The sequence below is a fragment of the Dama dama genome, chromosome 23 (assembly GCF_033118175.1).
Source record: "Dama dama isolate Ldn47 chromosome 23, ASM3311817v1, whole genome shotgun sequence".
Classification (NCBI taxonomy): domain Eukaryota; kingdom Metazoa; phylum Chordata; class Mammalia; order Artiodactyla; family Cervidae; genus Dama; species Dama dama.
This window is the reverse complement of record NC_083703.1, coordinates 75,564,901-75,581,994: the sequence shown is the minus strand read 5'-3', so window position 1 is coordinate 75,581,994 and position 17,094 is coordinate 75,564,901. Positions and strand designations below refer to the sequence as shown.

General features: G+C 45.7%; 1 protein-coding gene and 1 non-coding gene across 8 annotated transcripts in view; both read right to left on the bottom strand.

The window, feature by feature from the left end:
- Positions 1–17,094, bottom strand: part of EYA2 (EYA transcriptional coactivator and phosphatase 2) — a 253,772-nt gene that overhangs the window by 70,621 nt on the left and 166,057 nt on the right. For all 7 annotated transcript variants that reach the window (XM_061127413.1, XM_061127417.1, XM_061127414.1 and 4 more), the window contains one exon: positions 9,359–9,442. In XM_061127413.1, coding sequence (XP_060983396.1) covers positions 9,359–9,442 — 84 coding nt within the window. The remainder of the gene's footprint in view (positions 1–9,358; positions 9,443–17,094) is intronic.
- On the bottom strand, positions 16,216–16,288 carry TRNAG-UCC (transfer RNA glycine (anticodon UCC)). The gene has a single exon. It is a non-coding gene; the product is annotated as a tRNA-Gly (tRNA).

Sequence of the window (17,094 nt, the reverse complement as noted above, 5' to 3'; positions counted from 1 at the left end):
TTACAAAACAGAAACAGACGCACAGACACAGACGTATGGTTACCAAAGGGGAGGGATGAATTAGGAGTTTGGGATTAGCAGGTGCAAACTACTACATATATAAACAGATAAATAGCAAAGTCCTACTGTATAGCACAAGGCTTCCCAGGAGGGTCAGGGGAAAAGACCTGCCAAGGCAGGAGACCTTCTGCCCGCCAAGGTGGGAAACCGCCTGGACAGAGGAGCCCGGTGGATGACGGTCCATGGGGTCACAAAAGAGTCAGACACGACTTAGCAACTAAACAACAACCAATATCTGCTTTAAAGAAATACCTATTAAATCCTTTGCTGTTTTTTTTTTATTGAAATAGAGTTGATTTACAATATTGTATTAGTTTCTGGTATATAGCAAAGTGATTCAGTTATACGTATAAATTCTTTTTATATTCTTTTCCATTAGTTTATTTCAAGATATCGAATATACCTTGAAAAACAGTTCAATCCCTCAGGAAGGGATTAGGAAGGAAATAGCAATCCATTTCAGCATTCTTGTTGAGAAATCCAAGGACAGAGAAGCCTGGAGGCCAAAGTCCATGAAGTTGCAAAAAAGTCAGACATGACTTAGCAACTAAACAACAACTCTGTAGCACAGGGAATTATTAATATATTCAATATCTTGAAATAAACGGATGGAAAAGAATATAAAAAGAATATAGATGTATAACTGAATCACTTTGCTATATACTAGAAACTAATACAATATTGTAAATCAACTATATTTCAATAAAGAACAGCAAAGGTTTTAATAGGTATTAAAGCAGATATTTGTTGTTGTTTAGTCGCTAAGTCGTGTCTGACTCTTTTGTGACCCCATGGACTGTCGTCCACCAGGCTCCTCTGTCCATGGGATTTCCCAGGCAAGAATACTGGAGTGGGTTGCCATTTCCTTCTCCAGGGGATCTTCTTGACCCAAGGGTCGAACCTGCATTTCCTCCTTGGCAGGCAAATTCTTTACTACTGAAGAATTCTTAGGGCCACCTGGGCTTCCCTAAAGAAGGTATTACAAGTAGCCAAATAAGCACATGAAAACATTAGTCATTAGTCAACACAGTTTGTCATCAGAAGAATGCAAACCGAAAGCATGAGATGCCAATTCACATCCACTAAGAGGACCAAAAACACAGATGGTAACAAGTGTTAGTGAGGATGTGGAGAAACTGGAGCCCCTATCCTTTGCTTATGGGAAGGCAGCATGGTGCAACTACTCTGGAAAAGAGTCTGTCAATTTCTCAAAAGTTTAAACATATAGTTGCCATACGACCCAGCAATTCCAATCCTAGGTATATACCCAAGTGAATTGAACACATATGTCTACTCAAAAACTAGTATTCAAATGTTCACAGCAGCATTATTCATCACAGCCAAAAACCCAACTGCCCATCAAGTGATGAATGGATGGACAAAATGAAGTATATCCATACACTGTAAAATTATGTGACAATAAAAGTGAAGTATTGATATATGGTACAACACGGATAATTTAAAAAACATTATGCTAAGTGAAAGAAGCTAGTTACAAAAGACCACATATTGTGTGATTTCATTTATAAGAAATGTCCAGAAGAGGCAAATCTATAGAGACAGAAAGTAGATTAGTGGTTACCAGGGGCTGGGGGTGGGGTGGGCTGGAGGAAATTGGGAGTGATTACTAAAGGGTTTGGGCTGTCTTTTGGGGGTGATGAAAATGTTCTAAAATTAGATGTTGGTGATGGTTGCACAACTCTGTGAATACACTAAAAACTAATAAAATTTGTACATAGTGAAATGGTAGATTTACGGTATGTGGATTATATCTCAATAAGCTGTTATTAAAACACACACACCCACGACTGGGCCTAGAGCTGAGCTTCCAATCGGTACTGAGCAGCCTGGAAGGCAGGGCACAAAACGGGGAGTTGGGGCCAACCCGCTGTGAACCCAGAAAGATTGCTCGCCAGTCCTCCCTATGAGCCCTTCCTGGCCACAGGCAAAGGCTCCTGACCACCTTGCATTTGTCTAGTCCCGGCTGGAAAAATAACAGAGTTCAGGGTTGGAGGGGAGGTGGGGCCGGAGGAGAGGTCAGGAAAGAGGCGGTGATCACTGGCAGCTCTGGCTCTCCGGGGAACCTCTGATGGAGCCACAAGATGCGAGGAGGTGCAGCCACCAAAGGGATGCTCTGGCTGTGAGCACTGGGTGGGAAGAGATGGAAAGGAAGTGGAGAGATGACAGCCTCGAGCAGCACATGCCCTGACTGGGAACAGGAAGAGAGCCCAGTTTCTGTTTTAAATTCAGTCACTCTGTTTTGAATCATTCCTTAATCATTTTAGCTCTGTAGCTCTTTATTTCCCTAGGTAAACAGTGAGTTGCCCCTTCGGCTGGGACCACAACTGATATGACTTCTGCTTCCTGGACGGTGCTCAACATAACAGCCACGATGCTGGCCCTTGGTGTGGATGTACAGAGGGTCACGACCTTCAGAGCCCACTCAGGACACATGTCTCACTCCCATGTGGTTGGGATGGACCTGACTTGCTCCTCTGCCCCCTCAATGCCAGGCTCCTGACCTAGGCTGGCTACAGAGGGCCTCAGACTTTGATACATGGGTGGGCATTTGACCTAGTTTGGGCCAATGAGATTCAAGCCTGGGAGCTGTGCTAGAATTTGGAAAGGAGATGTTTTTCAGCTGGGATTTCTAAGAAGGAGTTGCCAAATGGAAAAAGCCAGCCGAGGGATGCAGAAAGACCCAAATCCTAAGAACACCAAGCTTCTGGGTCCAGCCCAACCTGAATCCCATTACCTCTGGGCTTTTCAATTATTGTGATCTAATAAATTCCCTTTGTAGTTTAAACACACCAGACTGTTGAAGCTGAGTGTCCTGCTTGATATAAGCTATTAATAATGGGCTCCAAGTAGCTGCAGCTATAAGAAGAGCACAAAGAGAAAGAACTGGGGGCCAAAAGTCAAGGCCATGTATTTTAGTTCCATTATGAATACCCTGACGCAGAACCTCTCTGTATCTCAGTTACTCTGTCTGCAGAATGGGGCTCACACGCCTCCCACTCCTCTGTATCCCCTCCACTGTCGTCCCAGTTTATAGCCCAGACCTCCCTTCAGAGCTTCAGACACCCAAATACAATTGCCCTTCAGGTCTCTTGAACAGAGCAAATTTTACTTTTCCGCAACAGTTTTGTTTCATGGTTCTTCCTCTTATGGCATGGTGACTTTGTGCCAGAAAATGGTAGCTGTCCTCTAATATACCTTCTTCCTTCCCCCCTTCTCAGAATCCTAGAATACCTGAGTTTTAATGCAGCATGTGACTAGATTACATTTCCCAGACTCCTTTGCAACTACAGGTAGCCATGCAATGAAGTTGCAGCCAATGGTATGTGAGCAGAAACGATCTGTGCAGCTTCTGGATCTGGCCCTTCAAAGAGAGGGGGAAGAAATAAAACTGAAAAAGAGAGGAGTGGACTCTCTTTTCCTGCTTCCCTTCTCACTGGATGGATGCAGACGTAGGGGTGAGCCATGTTTCACCTTGGCAATGAGGGCAGTGCTCCAGGGATGCATGGAGAACAAATGGAAGGGGCCGCTGTCTCTGGTGTTGGGCAGCAGCCTTATCAGCTTGAACTGCTCATGCCTGGGCTGCAAGGTGAGAGGAGCAAACGTCTATCTTGTTTGAGCCATGGTTACTTTGGGTCTTTATTAGAGTGGCTGGATTTAGCAAAACCAACCAACCAACCACACTCACCTAGGAGAGCTGGAGGTAGTTGTCCAAAGTCTTGAAGGACCGACCGTGGCGTTCTACCTGAGACCCCCGTGATCAGGGTGAAAGAGACTGCCACCAGAAGGAGCCAATCTTTGGGCCCCATGAGAACAAGATAGTGTACAGATAAGAGTTGTGTTTTTTGTTGTTTGATCTCTTCCTGAAAAATTACTTTTGGACGCATTGCATTTGGTAACATTCATGAATCTAGAGAGGCCCTGAAGCTGGTTACCAGATTGGGCCTTCCCACTCATCTCTTTTGACACAAACGATGACATCCTAAAGTTATGGGATACTCATAAATCAGGGGTTGTGGTGGAAGGCTGGGGAGCCAAGAAAGGATTCAGAGTCCATCAAGGCAGGCTCAAATGATGTGACTTCTAATCTCAGCCAAAGTGTCTAGTTCCCGAAGAGCCATTTCTGGCTTGGGGGTTGGGGAGGGGTGACAGCCTGACTCAGCTGCTCAGTCGTGTCTGCCTCTTTGTGACCCCATGGACTGCAGCACACCAGGCTTCCCTGTCCATCACTATCTCCCGGAGTTTGCTCAAACTCATGTCCGTTGAGTGGTTATGCCATCGAACAATCTTATCCTTTGTCACCCCCCTCTCCTCCTGCCCTCAATATTCCTAGCATCAGAGTCTTTATCAATGACTAGGCTCTTCACATCAGGTGGCCAAAGTATTGGAGCTTCAGCTTCAGCATCAGTACTTCCAATGAATATTCAGGGTTGATTTTCTTTAGGATTGACAGGTTTGATCTTCTTGTAGTCCAAGGGACTCTCAAGAGTCTTCTCCAGCACAACAGTTCAAAAGCATCATTTCTTTGGTGCTCAGCCTTCTTTATGGTCCAATTCTCACCTCTGTACATGACTACTGGAAAAACCATAGCTTTGACCAGACGGACTTTTGTTGGCAAAGTAATGTCTCTGCTTTTTAATATGCTGTCTGGGTTTGTCACAGCGTCTTCTAATTTCATGGAAGATTCTAGAAGAGGGATGATGATGGCACAGGAGACCTGGGGTCCCCAAGAGCATCTCACCTTAGTTTTCCCTGGACCTTGTGCAAGTACCCAGGGAGGCAAGTGAGCCTGAGGCGTGCCTCTTGTTATCCCCTGGGTGACCTCACTCTCTCTGGACCTCAGTTTCTCATACTGTCCCATGGAGACTCACTGGACGTGATGATTTCCCAGGTCCTTCCAGCTCTAACTTCTGTGGTTCTGTAATTTTAGGACAGATGTTGAAACTCAGGTGCCAGTGGGGTCAGGAAGGTCCCCTAAATGGGTTAAACAGGCCAGGTGGGGCCATGGATGGGCTGGAGAGCATCCACCCCCACTAACTGGGCAGCAGCTACTCAGCTCCTGCTTATTGCTGCCATCTGGGAACGCAGGATTGCCAGATTTTCTAATTTTTCAAGAAGACTTGGACATCGCAATTATTTTGGTCTGTGCAATCTCCTGGTTTTTTAAATGTTGGCGACAAATTCACATTTTTTTCTAACACTCTAGGGGCAAGACACAAATGTCTGCAGGCAGAATTTGGCGGGTGGCCCCCAGTTAGGAATTTTTTGTTTGGATACTATTTTCTTTCCTTCCTCCCTTCATTCACCAAATATTTATTTGATGCCTGCTAAGTAGGGGGCACTGTTCTATGCTCTGGGGACAAAGCAATGAACAAAATAGAAAAAAAAAGTGCCTGTCGTCATGCTGCTTTCATTCTAGAGGACCACCCTGATTCATTCTCCCAACAAATATTCATTGAGCAATCTGGTCTGTGCACTGTGCTTAGGTGGGTTGATAAAAAAATGTTCATGGTCACTGCCCTCAGGGCCCATACAACTTAGAAGGGAGGCAGAGAATAAGTACATAATTACTTTTATTTATTCAGTTTTAATTCTTTGGCCATGTCACAAGGCTCATGGGATTTTCAGTCCCCTGACCAGGAATCGAACCTGGGCCCTCAGCAATGGGCGCATGGAGTGCTAACCACTGGTGTGCGTGTCAGTTGGTCAGCTGTGCTGTGTCTGACCCAACCCCAGGGACTGTTCCTCGCCAGGCTCCTCTGTCTATGGGATTACCCAGGCAAGAATAATGGAGCGGATTGCCATTTCCTTCTCCAGAGGATCTTCTTGACCCGAAGATAGAAACCTCATCTTCTGCACTGGCAGGTGGATTCTTTACCACTGGGAAAGCCCCCTAACCACTGGACCACCAGGGAATTCCATAATTGTAAGTGAAAAATGAGAATTATGGGAAGAGATGCAATTTAGATGGGATTGGTTAGGAAAGTCCTCTTGGAGGAAGTTACACTGAAAATGGGAACTGAAAGATAAGTGTGAGTTAACCTAGTACACCAACTTTCTAGAACATTCTAGATCATAGCAGAAACCTCTAGTGTGCCCCTCTTCCATGTTCTCTCAGGAAGCAGAGGCTCTCTCCTGTTAGGACCTGTGATCTCCTGCCCTAGAGTTTTCACGGGGCAGGCCAAGACAGGGAGCTTAACACCCCTAGAAGAATCCCTCAACCCATGATGGAAGAGAATTTGTAGATAAATATCTCATCATCCTTGCTCCTTGGGCTATCACCTCTGAGGCTGTTCCCGGGTCTCCCAGAGGTCCCCAATAGTTTTGAGCCCCAGGTACCTGCAGCCATAGCTACTGTTTGTTAATAGCTAATATCTTATGGAAAAACCCAAATGAACATTTTGGCCAACCCAATATCCACAAACCCTGTAGAGGCCGCCTTCCCCTCCCCACCTCACTTCCCCGCTCTGTGCCCAGAGCTCCCTGGGATCACCCCCCAGCTAAACTACCAGCACTCACTCCCTCCTGGCCTCGGGCTCTGATTCCGGGAGAAACCTAGGATAGATGGGGGAGAATGTGGTAGGTTACGAGGACAGCAAGCAACTCTGGACAAGTCGCAGGAAACGAGGCGGGAGAGAGGGGAAGGAGCCAACTCAGGAAGGGCCTTGGAGGCTGGGGTTAGGGTTTCTCTGCAGGGAGGCCACTGACAATTTTTCAGCAGAGGAGAGACCAGGCTTGCCTTTTAGGATGACCTCTCTGTAGGCGGTTGGAAAGGGCGAGAGTGGAGACCAGAGAGCTGTAGGGGAAGGTGGTGGTAATCGGGTGATCAGGTTGCAGAGAGCTGGCTAGTGATGAGGACGGACAGGGACTGGGTGCCATGGGGCCCAGAAGAGAGCTCTGAGCTTTGTCCCCGCCTTGAGCGAGCCTGGAATTTGTTTTAATTTTTACTGAGTATATTTTTTACTGGAGTTGGTTTACAATGCTGTGTCAGTTTCTGTTGTATAGCAAAGGGAATCGGCCATGAAAATGAAAGCCGTTCAGTTGTGTCTGATTCTTTGCAACCCCATGGACTGAAACCCACCAGGCTACTCTGTCCACAGGATTTTCTAGGCAAGAATGGAGTGGGTTGAATCAACTATACACATACATATATCCCTTCTTTTTTGGATATCCTTCCCATTTAGGTCACCACCGAGCATTCAGGAGAGTTCCCTGTGCTACATAGTTCTCATGAGTTATCTATTTCACACACCGTATTGTTGTTTAGTTGCTAAGTCATGTCAGACTCTTTGGTGACCCCCATGGACTGACTGTAGCCCACCAGGCTCCTCTGTCCATGGGATTTCCCAGGCAAGAATACTGGAGTGGGTTGCCGTTTCCTCCTCCAGGGGATCTTCCCGACCCAGGGATTGAACTCACATCTCCTGCACTGGCAGGCGGATTCTTCACCACTGAACCACCAGGGAGCCCATTTTATACACAGTGTACATACGTCAATCCCAGTCTCCCAGTTCATCCCATCCTCCTTAGAAAAGAATGGTACAGATGAACCTATTTGCAAAGCAGAAATAGAGAGATAGACGCAGAAAACAAATGCATGTCATCTCTTAAACTTTCCCTCTCCAGCTTTCCATACCCTCAAATGTTCAGCAGCAGTAAGACCATAACTTGGATTAAAAAGTGGTGGTGAGACACAGACACAAAAATCATACCCAAGATTACAAAGCCCTACATGGAAACCAAATTGTTGCATGAAGCAGTGGAACTTCTTGAAGGGCAAGAAGAGTGAAGGAATGGTTCTTACAGGGAGATGGTTTTACTTGGGTGGTTAAGAACCACAGAACACCCAGCCCGGGTGGGCATCTCACTACTGCAGCCCCTTTGGGAAAGCCCATTTTCTTTCTTTCTTTCTTTTTTTTGCAATAGCTGCCAAGTCTGCTCTGGTGCTTTCAGCAGCTCTGGACTCTGCCATCCTTTCCCTAAGCTGTGCACGCTCCAAAAATGCATGCCGGATTTCCCGCAGGCACTGCTAGACATATTAACGGCATTCCTCCTCGGCGAGAGGTTTCTGCACCACCAACACCATTTTTACATTCTTTACAACGTAACAGCAGACGATAAATCTATCTTGCTAATTACACATCCAGCTTGTTACAACCCTCATAAAAAACACGAGCAGCTGGAAAAGCCATGAGGTGATGTCAAATCATATTCCTGGGCTCTAAACAGAAACAGAAATATTTTCCAGGCGCTGGTGAGTCTCTTGGTTCCCACTCATGCGTGGAAGCAGCTGCCGACAGGTCGCTTAACTCGGAGGAGCTGATCCTGTGTCTGTCCTCCAGAGTCCCGCCCCCCACCTCTACCTGTCTCCCCGAAGAGATGGCAGACATCTGGAGCATCCACAGCGGGGTTGATACCAAGCCCGAAGGATGGATGCAAAGAATCAGCAGGGTTTGGGTTTTAGCGGTTGGGTTCATTTTTGCATTGCATGCATGCTCAGTCGCTTGGTCTGACTCTTTGAGACCCCATGGACTGTAGCCTGACAGGCTCCTCCGTCCATGGTATTCTCCAGGCAAGACTACTGGAGTGGGTAGCCATGCCCTTCTCCAGGGGATCTTCCTGACCCAGGGGTTGAACCCACATCTCCTGCATTGTAAATGGATTCTCTACCACTGAGTCACCGGGGAAACCCTCAGTTTTGCATTTTTAAGGACTTTTCGGTGGTTCTTGCATGGACCAGCAGTCCACCAACAGCATCTGCCTGAAATTCTAACTGAATGGTTCCTTGACATAATTTGTCGGTGATACATTTGCAAAGCTGTTGGAGCTGACAAAATGTCTCCCCCTTCTCTCAGAAAAATGGAAGGAAAATTAAATTCATCTGCCAGAGATACTAAGATAAACAATAGGGAGGAAGAAAAGTACTTTACCTCACTTTCCAGCTAGGATTCCTGGGTTTGGCTGAAGCATCTCCTAGCCCTCTTAGGAGGAGGGAGACAGGCGAAGACTACAAGCTTACATCTGATCAAGTGGATGTTGACTGTTTCATGTGTTGGAAGAAAAGGCAAGGCAGACAATGGGGGAAGCTGATTGAATTTTCACATGTCAAGGGAAAATTCTATAGGACTTCTCAAACCTGGGCTGATGCAAAGGGGCAGCATTTGTTGGAGAAGCTGCCTCACCAGCTGCCCCCACAATTCCCAGGACAAACCAGCTGGACGGACTGTTATGCTGAGGGAAAAAAAGAGAGAGAGAGACAGAGAGACAACGTGATTCTTACCTTCCCGTATCTGGAGGCGAAAGTCCCGGTGAGTAAGGAGTGGAAAATAATTATCGTCTCATCCAGGTCCCACACGAACACACGCTGGGATGAAAGAGAGGGAGAGAAAGGAGATAAATACATTTGCTTGCATCCGACTTAATGTCTGCAGAAATTAACTCCTTGGGAGGAGAAAGATGTCTTGAAAAACATTATCTCTAATTTCTAAAACATGTGACTCATGGATGTGTCCCTGAGTCCCCACTCAACCTCAACTGTGTAAAATATATTCTGATGGCCAATCCTGGGGGTCCCTGTCAACCCACAGATGCCAGAACTGAGATGCCTGTTCTTGCCTTTCACATAAAAGCTCAAAAAAGGAGGAATTCAGTCCAAAACCTACAATAAAAATCGTATAACTCATTTGACAAAATGAAATACTACCATTTTATGTTGACTGCTCACCATAAGCCCAGCTACTTCTGAGCATTTGTTTTTAGCAGTTCTGGTGATTACCTTTATAACTCTAAATTATATACTTTCACTTATTGATTTGCCAACTTTACTTGTTTTTTTGTGTTTCTATTTCTACTTTTTAAATTTTTGGTTGCACCTCGAAGCATGTACGAACTTAGTTCCCTGACCAGGGATTGAACCCGTGCCCCCTGCATTGGAAGGTGGAGTCTTAACCACTGGACCCCCAGGGAAATCCGTGATTTGCCCACTTTAGACTGGGCATTGTGAAAGACGAAGGTTTAGCTCATGGTAATCTACCCCATTTCTCCATAATTTTATACTTTTCACATATGTGAACCGCTCTATTTCCTATTCCCATAAGCTCTGGATATTTTCTCTTGACTAAAACAGCAAGCTCAATATGGAAAATATGGATATTGGTGTCCCTACCCTTTCCACTAGCTCCCTCCCCTCTCCAGTATTTGAACTTCAGCCTTACTTTTGCCTTGTCAATGTGGATAAACTGGTTTGTGCACTGGGCTTTATAACTGTACCTTAAGTCTTCTGTGCTCTGTCTTCACATTGATGTTAAAAGTTGGGAGCCAGTAAAGGGCATTTATTTACATCTTGTGATTACTGTTCACTGAAGAGTCAAGTAATGAGCTAGGATTTTACTTCCTTTTCTATGTAGCCAGTGTCATAACTCTGGAGCCCATTTATTTTTATTTTATTAAAAAAAAAAAACTTAGTTATTTAGCTCCACCAAGTCTTAGTTGCGACATGTGGGATCTAGTTCCCTGACTAGGTCTAGTTCACTGGCCCCATGTATTGGGGGCATGGAGTCTTAGCTACTGGACCACCAGGAAGTCCCCTCCAGAATGACTTTAAGGAAACTGTTTCTGCCACTAAGGTCATATGTATTCTCCTTTTTTGTGCTCCATCTTGATTAAAATCATGTCATAGCTCAGTTTTTTCACATAGGAATCATGCCTGTCTGGAATAACTTTTTATTTTTGCTGGAGTTTATTAACTGCTTTAATTCTTTTGTTTCCAATATGGTGTCTTTATTAGAATCTCAAATTCAGCCACACCTTCTGTATCAAAGATGTTCTTCCTCTGTGACAGAATGTTCCAATGTGGACGGGATCATCTCTAGGGTTGCCACATAGCTAGGATTCTGAGACTCCCCTTTACTGCATTTCTGGGTCAGATTCACTGTTTTCTGGATCCCAAATCTCTTTATTGGTTTTCTTCCTTGTTTTGCTTGAGTATATCCTTAGGTTGCTTTTTCTAAGAGGGTGCACAGAAAGTAATCTTCCTGCATTTTTACAAATCTAATCATAGCTTTAATTCACTGTAAAGTTCCTCTAAGTGCAGAATTCCAACTGGAAAATAATGCCCACTAGAACCTTGAAAGAATCCCTCTATCTTGTAGTATCCAGGATGATTAATGAGAAGTCTGATGTTTCACTGATCTTCAGTTGTTTGTAGGTTTTACTTTTTTCCTCTTTGGATTTTTAAGGCTAATTTGGCATCCTCAAATCCCATGAGGATATATCTAGGTGTAGTCTTTTTTCATTCATACTGTTCAGCATTCAAATAATTTCAATCCTGTTCCTTTAAATAATGTTCTTTCATCTCTCCCACTGTTCTCTCTTTCTGGAATTTCCAACAGTCAAATTAGACCTTTTGAATTGATATTACTTATCCTTTAAAAATATTTTTTCTATAATTTTTTTAAATAAAAAAACAGAGATGTCTTTAACTTTCTCTTCTAACCTTTCTATGTCTATCATTTAAAAATCTACAGTAGCTTTTTCTTTGAGTGTTTCTTTTCCATTAGCCTGAACTTCTTATTTTGTGGATACTAGATAAGAAAACCAAACAGAATTTTTCTATGATCTCTTTTGTTTCTTAAATTACCTCTCCTGTCATTTATCCTATTCATTTATCTTGGCCATAATTTTTCATGTTGTAGGTTTCCCTAATTTTTCTGGTGATCATTATTTTTAAGAACAAAAGGGCTGACCGATCATTTATGTAGCTGGTGTTGGGGGCAGCAAAGGCACCTACTTAGTCTACCAACTTGAGTGGGTCACCTTGGAAAACTCTTTGGGGGGTCAGGGGTTGTATTTACACATCTGTAATGCCTTTAAAAGTGAGGAGAAAGGTAATATCTCAAAGGAAAAAGATCAATGAATACAGAGGTTTTCAAAACAATTAGTAGACTTGAATATTACTTTGTGAAATTTTTGCTCTGCTTACAATTATGTGTATATATATGCTGGGTCATGATAATAAGTATTGTTCTTATTATATGTCAAGGTAAAAAGTGTTTGAAAATCACTATGGGGGGTTAAATATGCTAAGCCCTAATTTATCCAACTGGGTTGGATCAGTTAAACTTAGATACTTTGTTAAGAGGATTTTTTAAAAAAATCAATGAGTATTTTTCAAATTTAATTTAGACTCCCTTAATTTATTGACTATATTCCCTCTGAAGAGGGTCTGTCCCTCTTCCTCTCTGGGGCACCATTCTATTTCACTGCCCTAGATTTTTGTGGGTATATTGTTCCCGGTGGCCATTCTGCTGATGACCCTAACTTTTTAGCCCACCAGGGTTTCGGCCAGGGCTGGGCCCCTAACCCCACTGGGTCAGAAGCCTTTCCTAGGGAACTCAAGACTGGGGCCTGGAAAGAAATTCATTGTCTTTGGGTGGCTGTTGCTGGCAACATGATCTGGAGGCCAGGCCAGGCCACTCTGCGGAGGGAGAGGAACAGAGGTTGGAGAGAGGGAAACACAATCCAAGACTTTCGTAGGACTTGGTTTTAGTGAGAAGTAAGGGCTTCTCAGCTGGCTTTAGTGAGGGCTTCCCAGCTGGCTCAGTGGTAAAGAATCTGCCTGCCAATGCAGGAGACGTGGGTTCGATCCCTGGGTCAGGAAGATCCTCTGGAGGAGGAAATGGCAACCTGCTCCAGTATTCTTGCCTGGGAAACTCCATGGGCAGAGGAGCCTGGCGGGCTGCAGTCCACGGGGTCGCAAAGGGTGGGACAGGCCTGAGTGACTGAGCGTGAGCGCAGAGTGAGGGGCCCGGAGGAGAGCCGCGCCCAGTAACCTGTACATTGCAGAGACATTCCTGCCTGGGGATTCCAGCACCTACGCTGCGGAACGTGGCGCGAGAAGGTGTAAATGCGTTTCCTGGCCTCTCCACCTTCTGGCTACAGTATCTTGCCGACACTGGCTGTCCCCTTGGCTCACGAGTTCTAAGAGAATCCCCATATCCTTAAAATAAATTCTGCTTTTTCACTTAAGCCAGCTCAAGTTGGTTTCTGGCACCTGCAGTCAAGGGATTTTAACTAATACAGACTCCGAATTTTCCTTCTTTCCACTTCTCTACCTAATTTCTCTCTCGTGGGCTACAGTCATTAGCAACAGTGCCAAAGACTTAAGAGGTGCGACACGTGCAAACCCTCCATGCTGATATTAAGCATGGCAGTGAAACACAGCTCACACCTTTTCAACTGTTCCTGCCCAGCGGTACTTACTCTGGAATCAAGCAGCAGATGTTCCTAGAAAAATATCACCCCATAATCCCCCACTTCCATGCCACCCCACCCCCTTCTCAGTTTAATGGAAAAATGTCTCTCTGCCCCCACTGTCCCCTACCAAGAGCAGAAACCACATTAGTGACGTAATACATTTTAAAAAAATATTAAAGTGTGAGTTGCTCTCCGGGATTTTCTATAGCTCTGCAACTTCCAGCTGGTAGAAACTCTTCAGGATCTGGGAGGGCAGAAAGCAAGGGTAACCGGGAGCCAGTACATTTTCCTCTAACTTTTCACAAAGGCCTAATCCCCCTGAAGGGTTTGGGCAAAGTCTCCTTGGTTTTAGAAGATGGTGGCTTTAAGAATTAGAGGAAAAGCAAGGACAGAATCCTCTGGACTGAGAATGGTGCCATGAGCAGTGGGAACACATGCTCTGTGGCAGGTTCCCAGGGCAGTCAAGCTCTCAGAGGAGATGGCTGGGTATACCTCAGGAGGCTGACCAAGCTCGGGGGAGGAGTCGTTGCTGTTTAGTCGCTCGGTCGTGTCCGACTCTTTTGCAACCCCGTGGACTGCAGCCTGCCAGGCTCCTCTGTCCGCAAGGTTTCCCAGGCAAGGATACTGGAGTGAGTTGCCATTCCCTTCTCCAGGGGATCTTCCTGACTCAGGGATCAAACCCACGCCTCCTGCATTGGCAGGCAGGCTCTTTACCACTGAACCACCAAGGAAGCCCTAGGGGAGGGGAGGGATGTTCAAAATACTTAACACCTTCCAGGGCAATCGGAACAGACACCAGCCATAAACAACTGCTACTGCTCTCTTAGTGAATACTGGCTAACTAGCACAGCCCTCCTAGTAAACACTGGTTAACTAGTACAGTCCGACCAGAGAATACTGGCTAAATATCAAATGTCTTGATACTGGCCATTTGTTGTTGTTAGGGTCTCCAGCGGGTCTTTGTTGCTGCGTAGGCTTTTTCTCTAGTTGCCGCAAATGGGAGCCGCTCTCTAGTTGGGAGCACAGAATCTAGGGCACACAGGCTTCAGGAGTTGTGGCTCCCGGGCTCCAGAGCACAGGCTCAGTAGTCGTGGTACAAGGGCTGAGTTGCTCGACGGCATGCGGGCTCTTCCCAGACCAGGGATTGAACCCCTGTCTCCTGTATTGGCAGATGGATTCTTTACCGCGGAGCCATCAGGGAAGCCCCCACCCGCTTCTTAGAAGAGCATCCCGTTTTCTTTTCCCATTGCGTGCTGTCTTGGTGGGACTGTCCATTTGGGCACACGTGAGTACCTAGACCAGGCCAATGGGATGCTGCCTCTTTGGAATCAAACATCGAGTGACATAGTGTTAGGATTTTAAATGTTTCGCTCTGCAGTGGGGGCTGGCACCCTGAAGCTCCCTGAATTTCCCAGCATGGCCTTTGATAATATTCTTCATAACTTTGGCTGTATGACTTCCTCTTCATGCCGTTTCCTCCCAGTAAATTCCTTTTTGCTTAAGTAACTAGAATTGGTTTCTGTTGTTTGCAACCAAAGGACTGTAGCTACTGTACTTCAAAGTCCTTATTGTCCTCAAGGATCTCTATGCCCAACATATGGCAGGAGACCCCAGAGAATGGCTGAACTTCCAGGGACCACTGCAGGTACTGAAAATGAGAAAGGCAGCAGCCACCAAGCCACACTGGACAACAGAGGCTATTATTTTGTCTTTCTTTAAAAATTAAAAATGATTATTATTTCTTAGCCAGGGGGATACTTATTTATTTATTGGCCACATTGTGCAGTATGTGGGAGCTTAGTTCCCCCACCAGGGATCAAACCCGCATCCTCTGCATTGGAAGCATAGAATCTTAACCAATGGACTGCTAGGGAAGTCCCTATTATTCTGTTTTCTGAGACCACATGAACCCTGAGATTCTCACATAATCCCTGCAGGGGGAAGGGCCCCAGTAATGAAATGGAATTCCCTAGCATCTGGGTGGATGGGGACTCAGAGTCAAAATGACACTGGTTTTAAGGAAATGATGAAAATGGTATTTCTTAGCATATCTGAATTTGCCGGCTGAGATTTGTAGCTGCCAGATTTGTAAAGGATTGTGAACAGGGATGTGATGATGCTGCATTTGGGTACCTTGACAGTGACCCAGGCTTTGCCAACACAACTCACGTATACCCTGGGCACACTCAAGCCGACAAATGACTGCCTTCTGCAAACAAGTACAAACTTGTGCATGTGCCCATTTTTTCCCTTAGATAGATAACAGTTAGACAGATAACATGAACTTGCCCGGTGGCTCAGATGGTAAAGAGTCTACCCGCAATGTGGGAAACCCGGGTTCAATCCCTGGGCCAGGAAAGATCCCTGGGAGAAGGAAATGGCAGCCCAAATCCAGTATCTTGCCTGGAAAAATCCTATGAATGGAGGAGCCTGGTGGGCTACCGTCCATGGGGTCACAGAGAGTCGGACACGACCGAGCGACTCACACACTCTGTTTTGGGGGCATTTGTTTCCTTTACTTGTCTCCTCCATCTCTCAGGCACACTGTTCTTTTTTGCTTGCTTGGGAAATGTTAGCAGCTGACCAGTAACCCCACACTTGCTTTATTATAATCAGGACTGGAGCTGCCCTTTGACAGTAGTTCTCAGCCTGGGCTGCTCCGGAATCACCGAGAGAGCTTAAACATACTGACACCCGGGTCCTTCCCCAAGGACTCTGACTTCATTGATCTGGATCATCATTGATCTGCAGCTTAAGAATGAAGGTTTCTCAAAGCTTCCCAGAAGATTCTTTTTTTTTTTTTTTTTTTTTAATTTATTTATTTGGCAGCACTGGGTCTTAGTTGCATCACGTGAACTCTTAGTTGCGACATGTGGGATCGAGTTCCCTGACCAGGGATTGAACCTGGGCTCCCTGCATTGGAAGGGCAGAGTCTTAACCACTGGACCATCAGGAAAGTCCCCAGAAGATTCTTATGTGCAGCCCAGACTGAGAGCCACTGTCTGAGAAACTCAGAATCATAGAAACAATGCCAATTCATTTCAGCCAGCCTCCTATCTCTAGACAGATAAATATCTAAGCCGTAGGAGGGTCACTATAGCTTCCCAGGTGGCTCAGTGGTAAAAGAGTCCATTTGTCAATGCAGGAGACGTGGGTTCAGTCCCTAGCTCGGACAGATCCCCTGGAGGAGGAAATCACAACCCACTCCAGTGTTCTTGCCTGGAAAATCCCATGGACAGAGGAGCCTGTCAGGCTATAGTCCGTGGGGCAGCAAACAGTCGGACACGACTATGTGACACATACCCAGTAGGGTCACTAGGGAACTTCTAGAACTCCCTGCAATGTCCAGTTAATTAGTTTGGGAGGAGGTCTGGGCATCTGAATTTTCAAAAGCAGCCCGGGTGAGTCTAACCAGTAGCTGAAGTTAAGAATCACTCCAATCCAATGGGAAAGGTCCACTGTGCAATGTCATCTTTACTGGAGGTTCTTAAAGTGTTGTCTCCCACCACATCAACATCATCTAGGAATCTGTTGGAAATGCAACTTCTCAGGCCCTGCCCCAGATCTGCTGACTTGGAAGCCCTGGTGGTGGGCACAGTCTGGGTTTTCCCAGGCCCCCAGGTGATGCTGTTGCGGCTTATCGGTTGTTACCACCTCTAGGGTCCCTTTTCCTAGCCTGGCCAGTCAACAGTGCTTCCATGTGGCCAGTTGAATTCCTCCCTCCTTCTCGTCAAGGGAACTTTTCTCTGTTACTGCACTCTG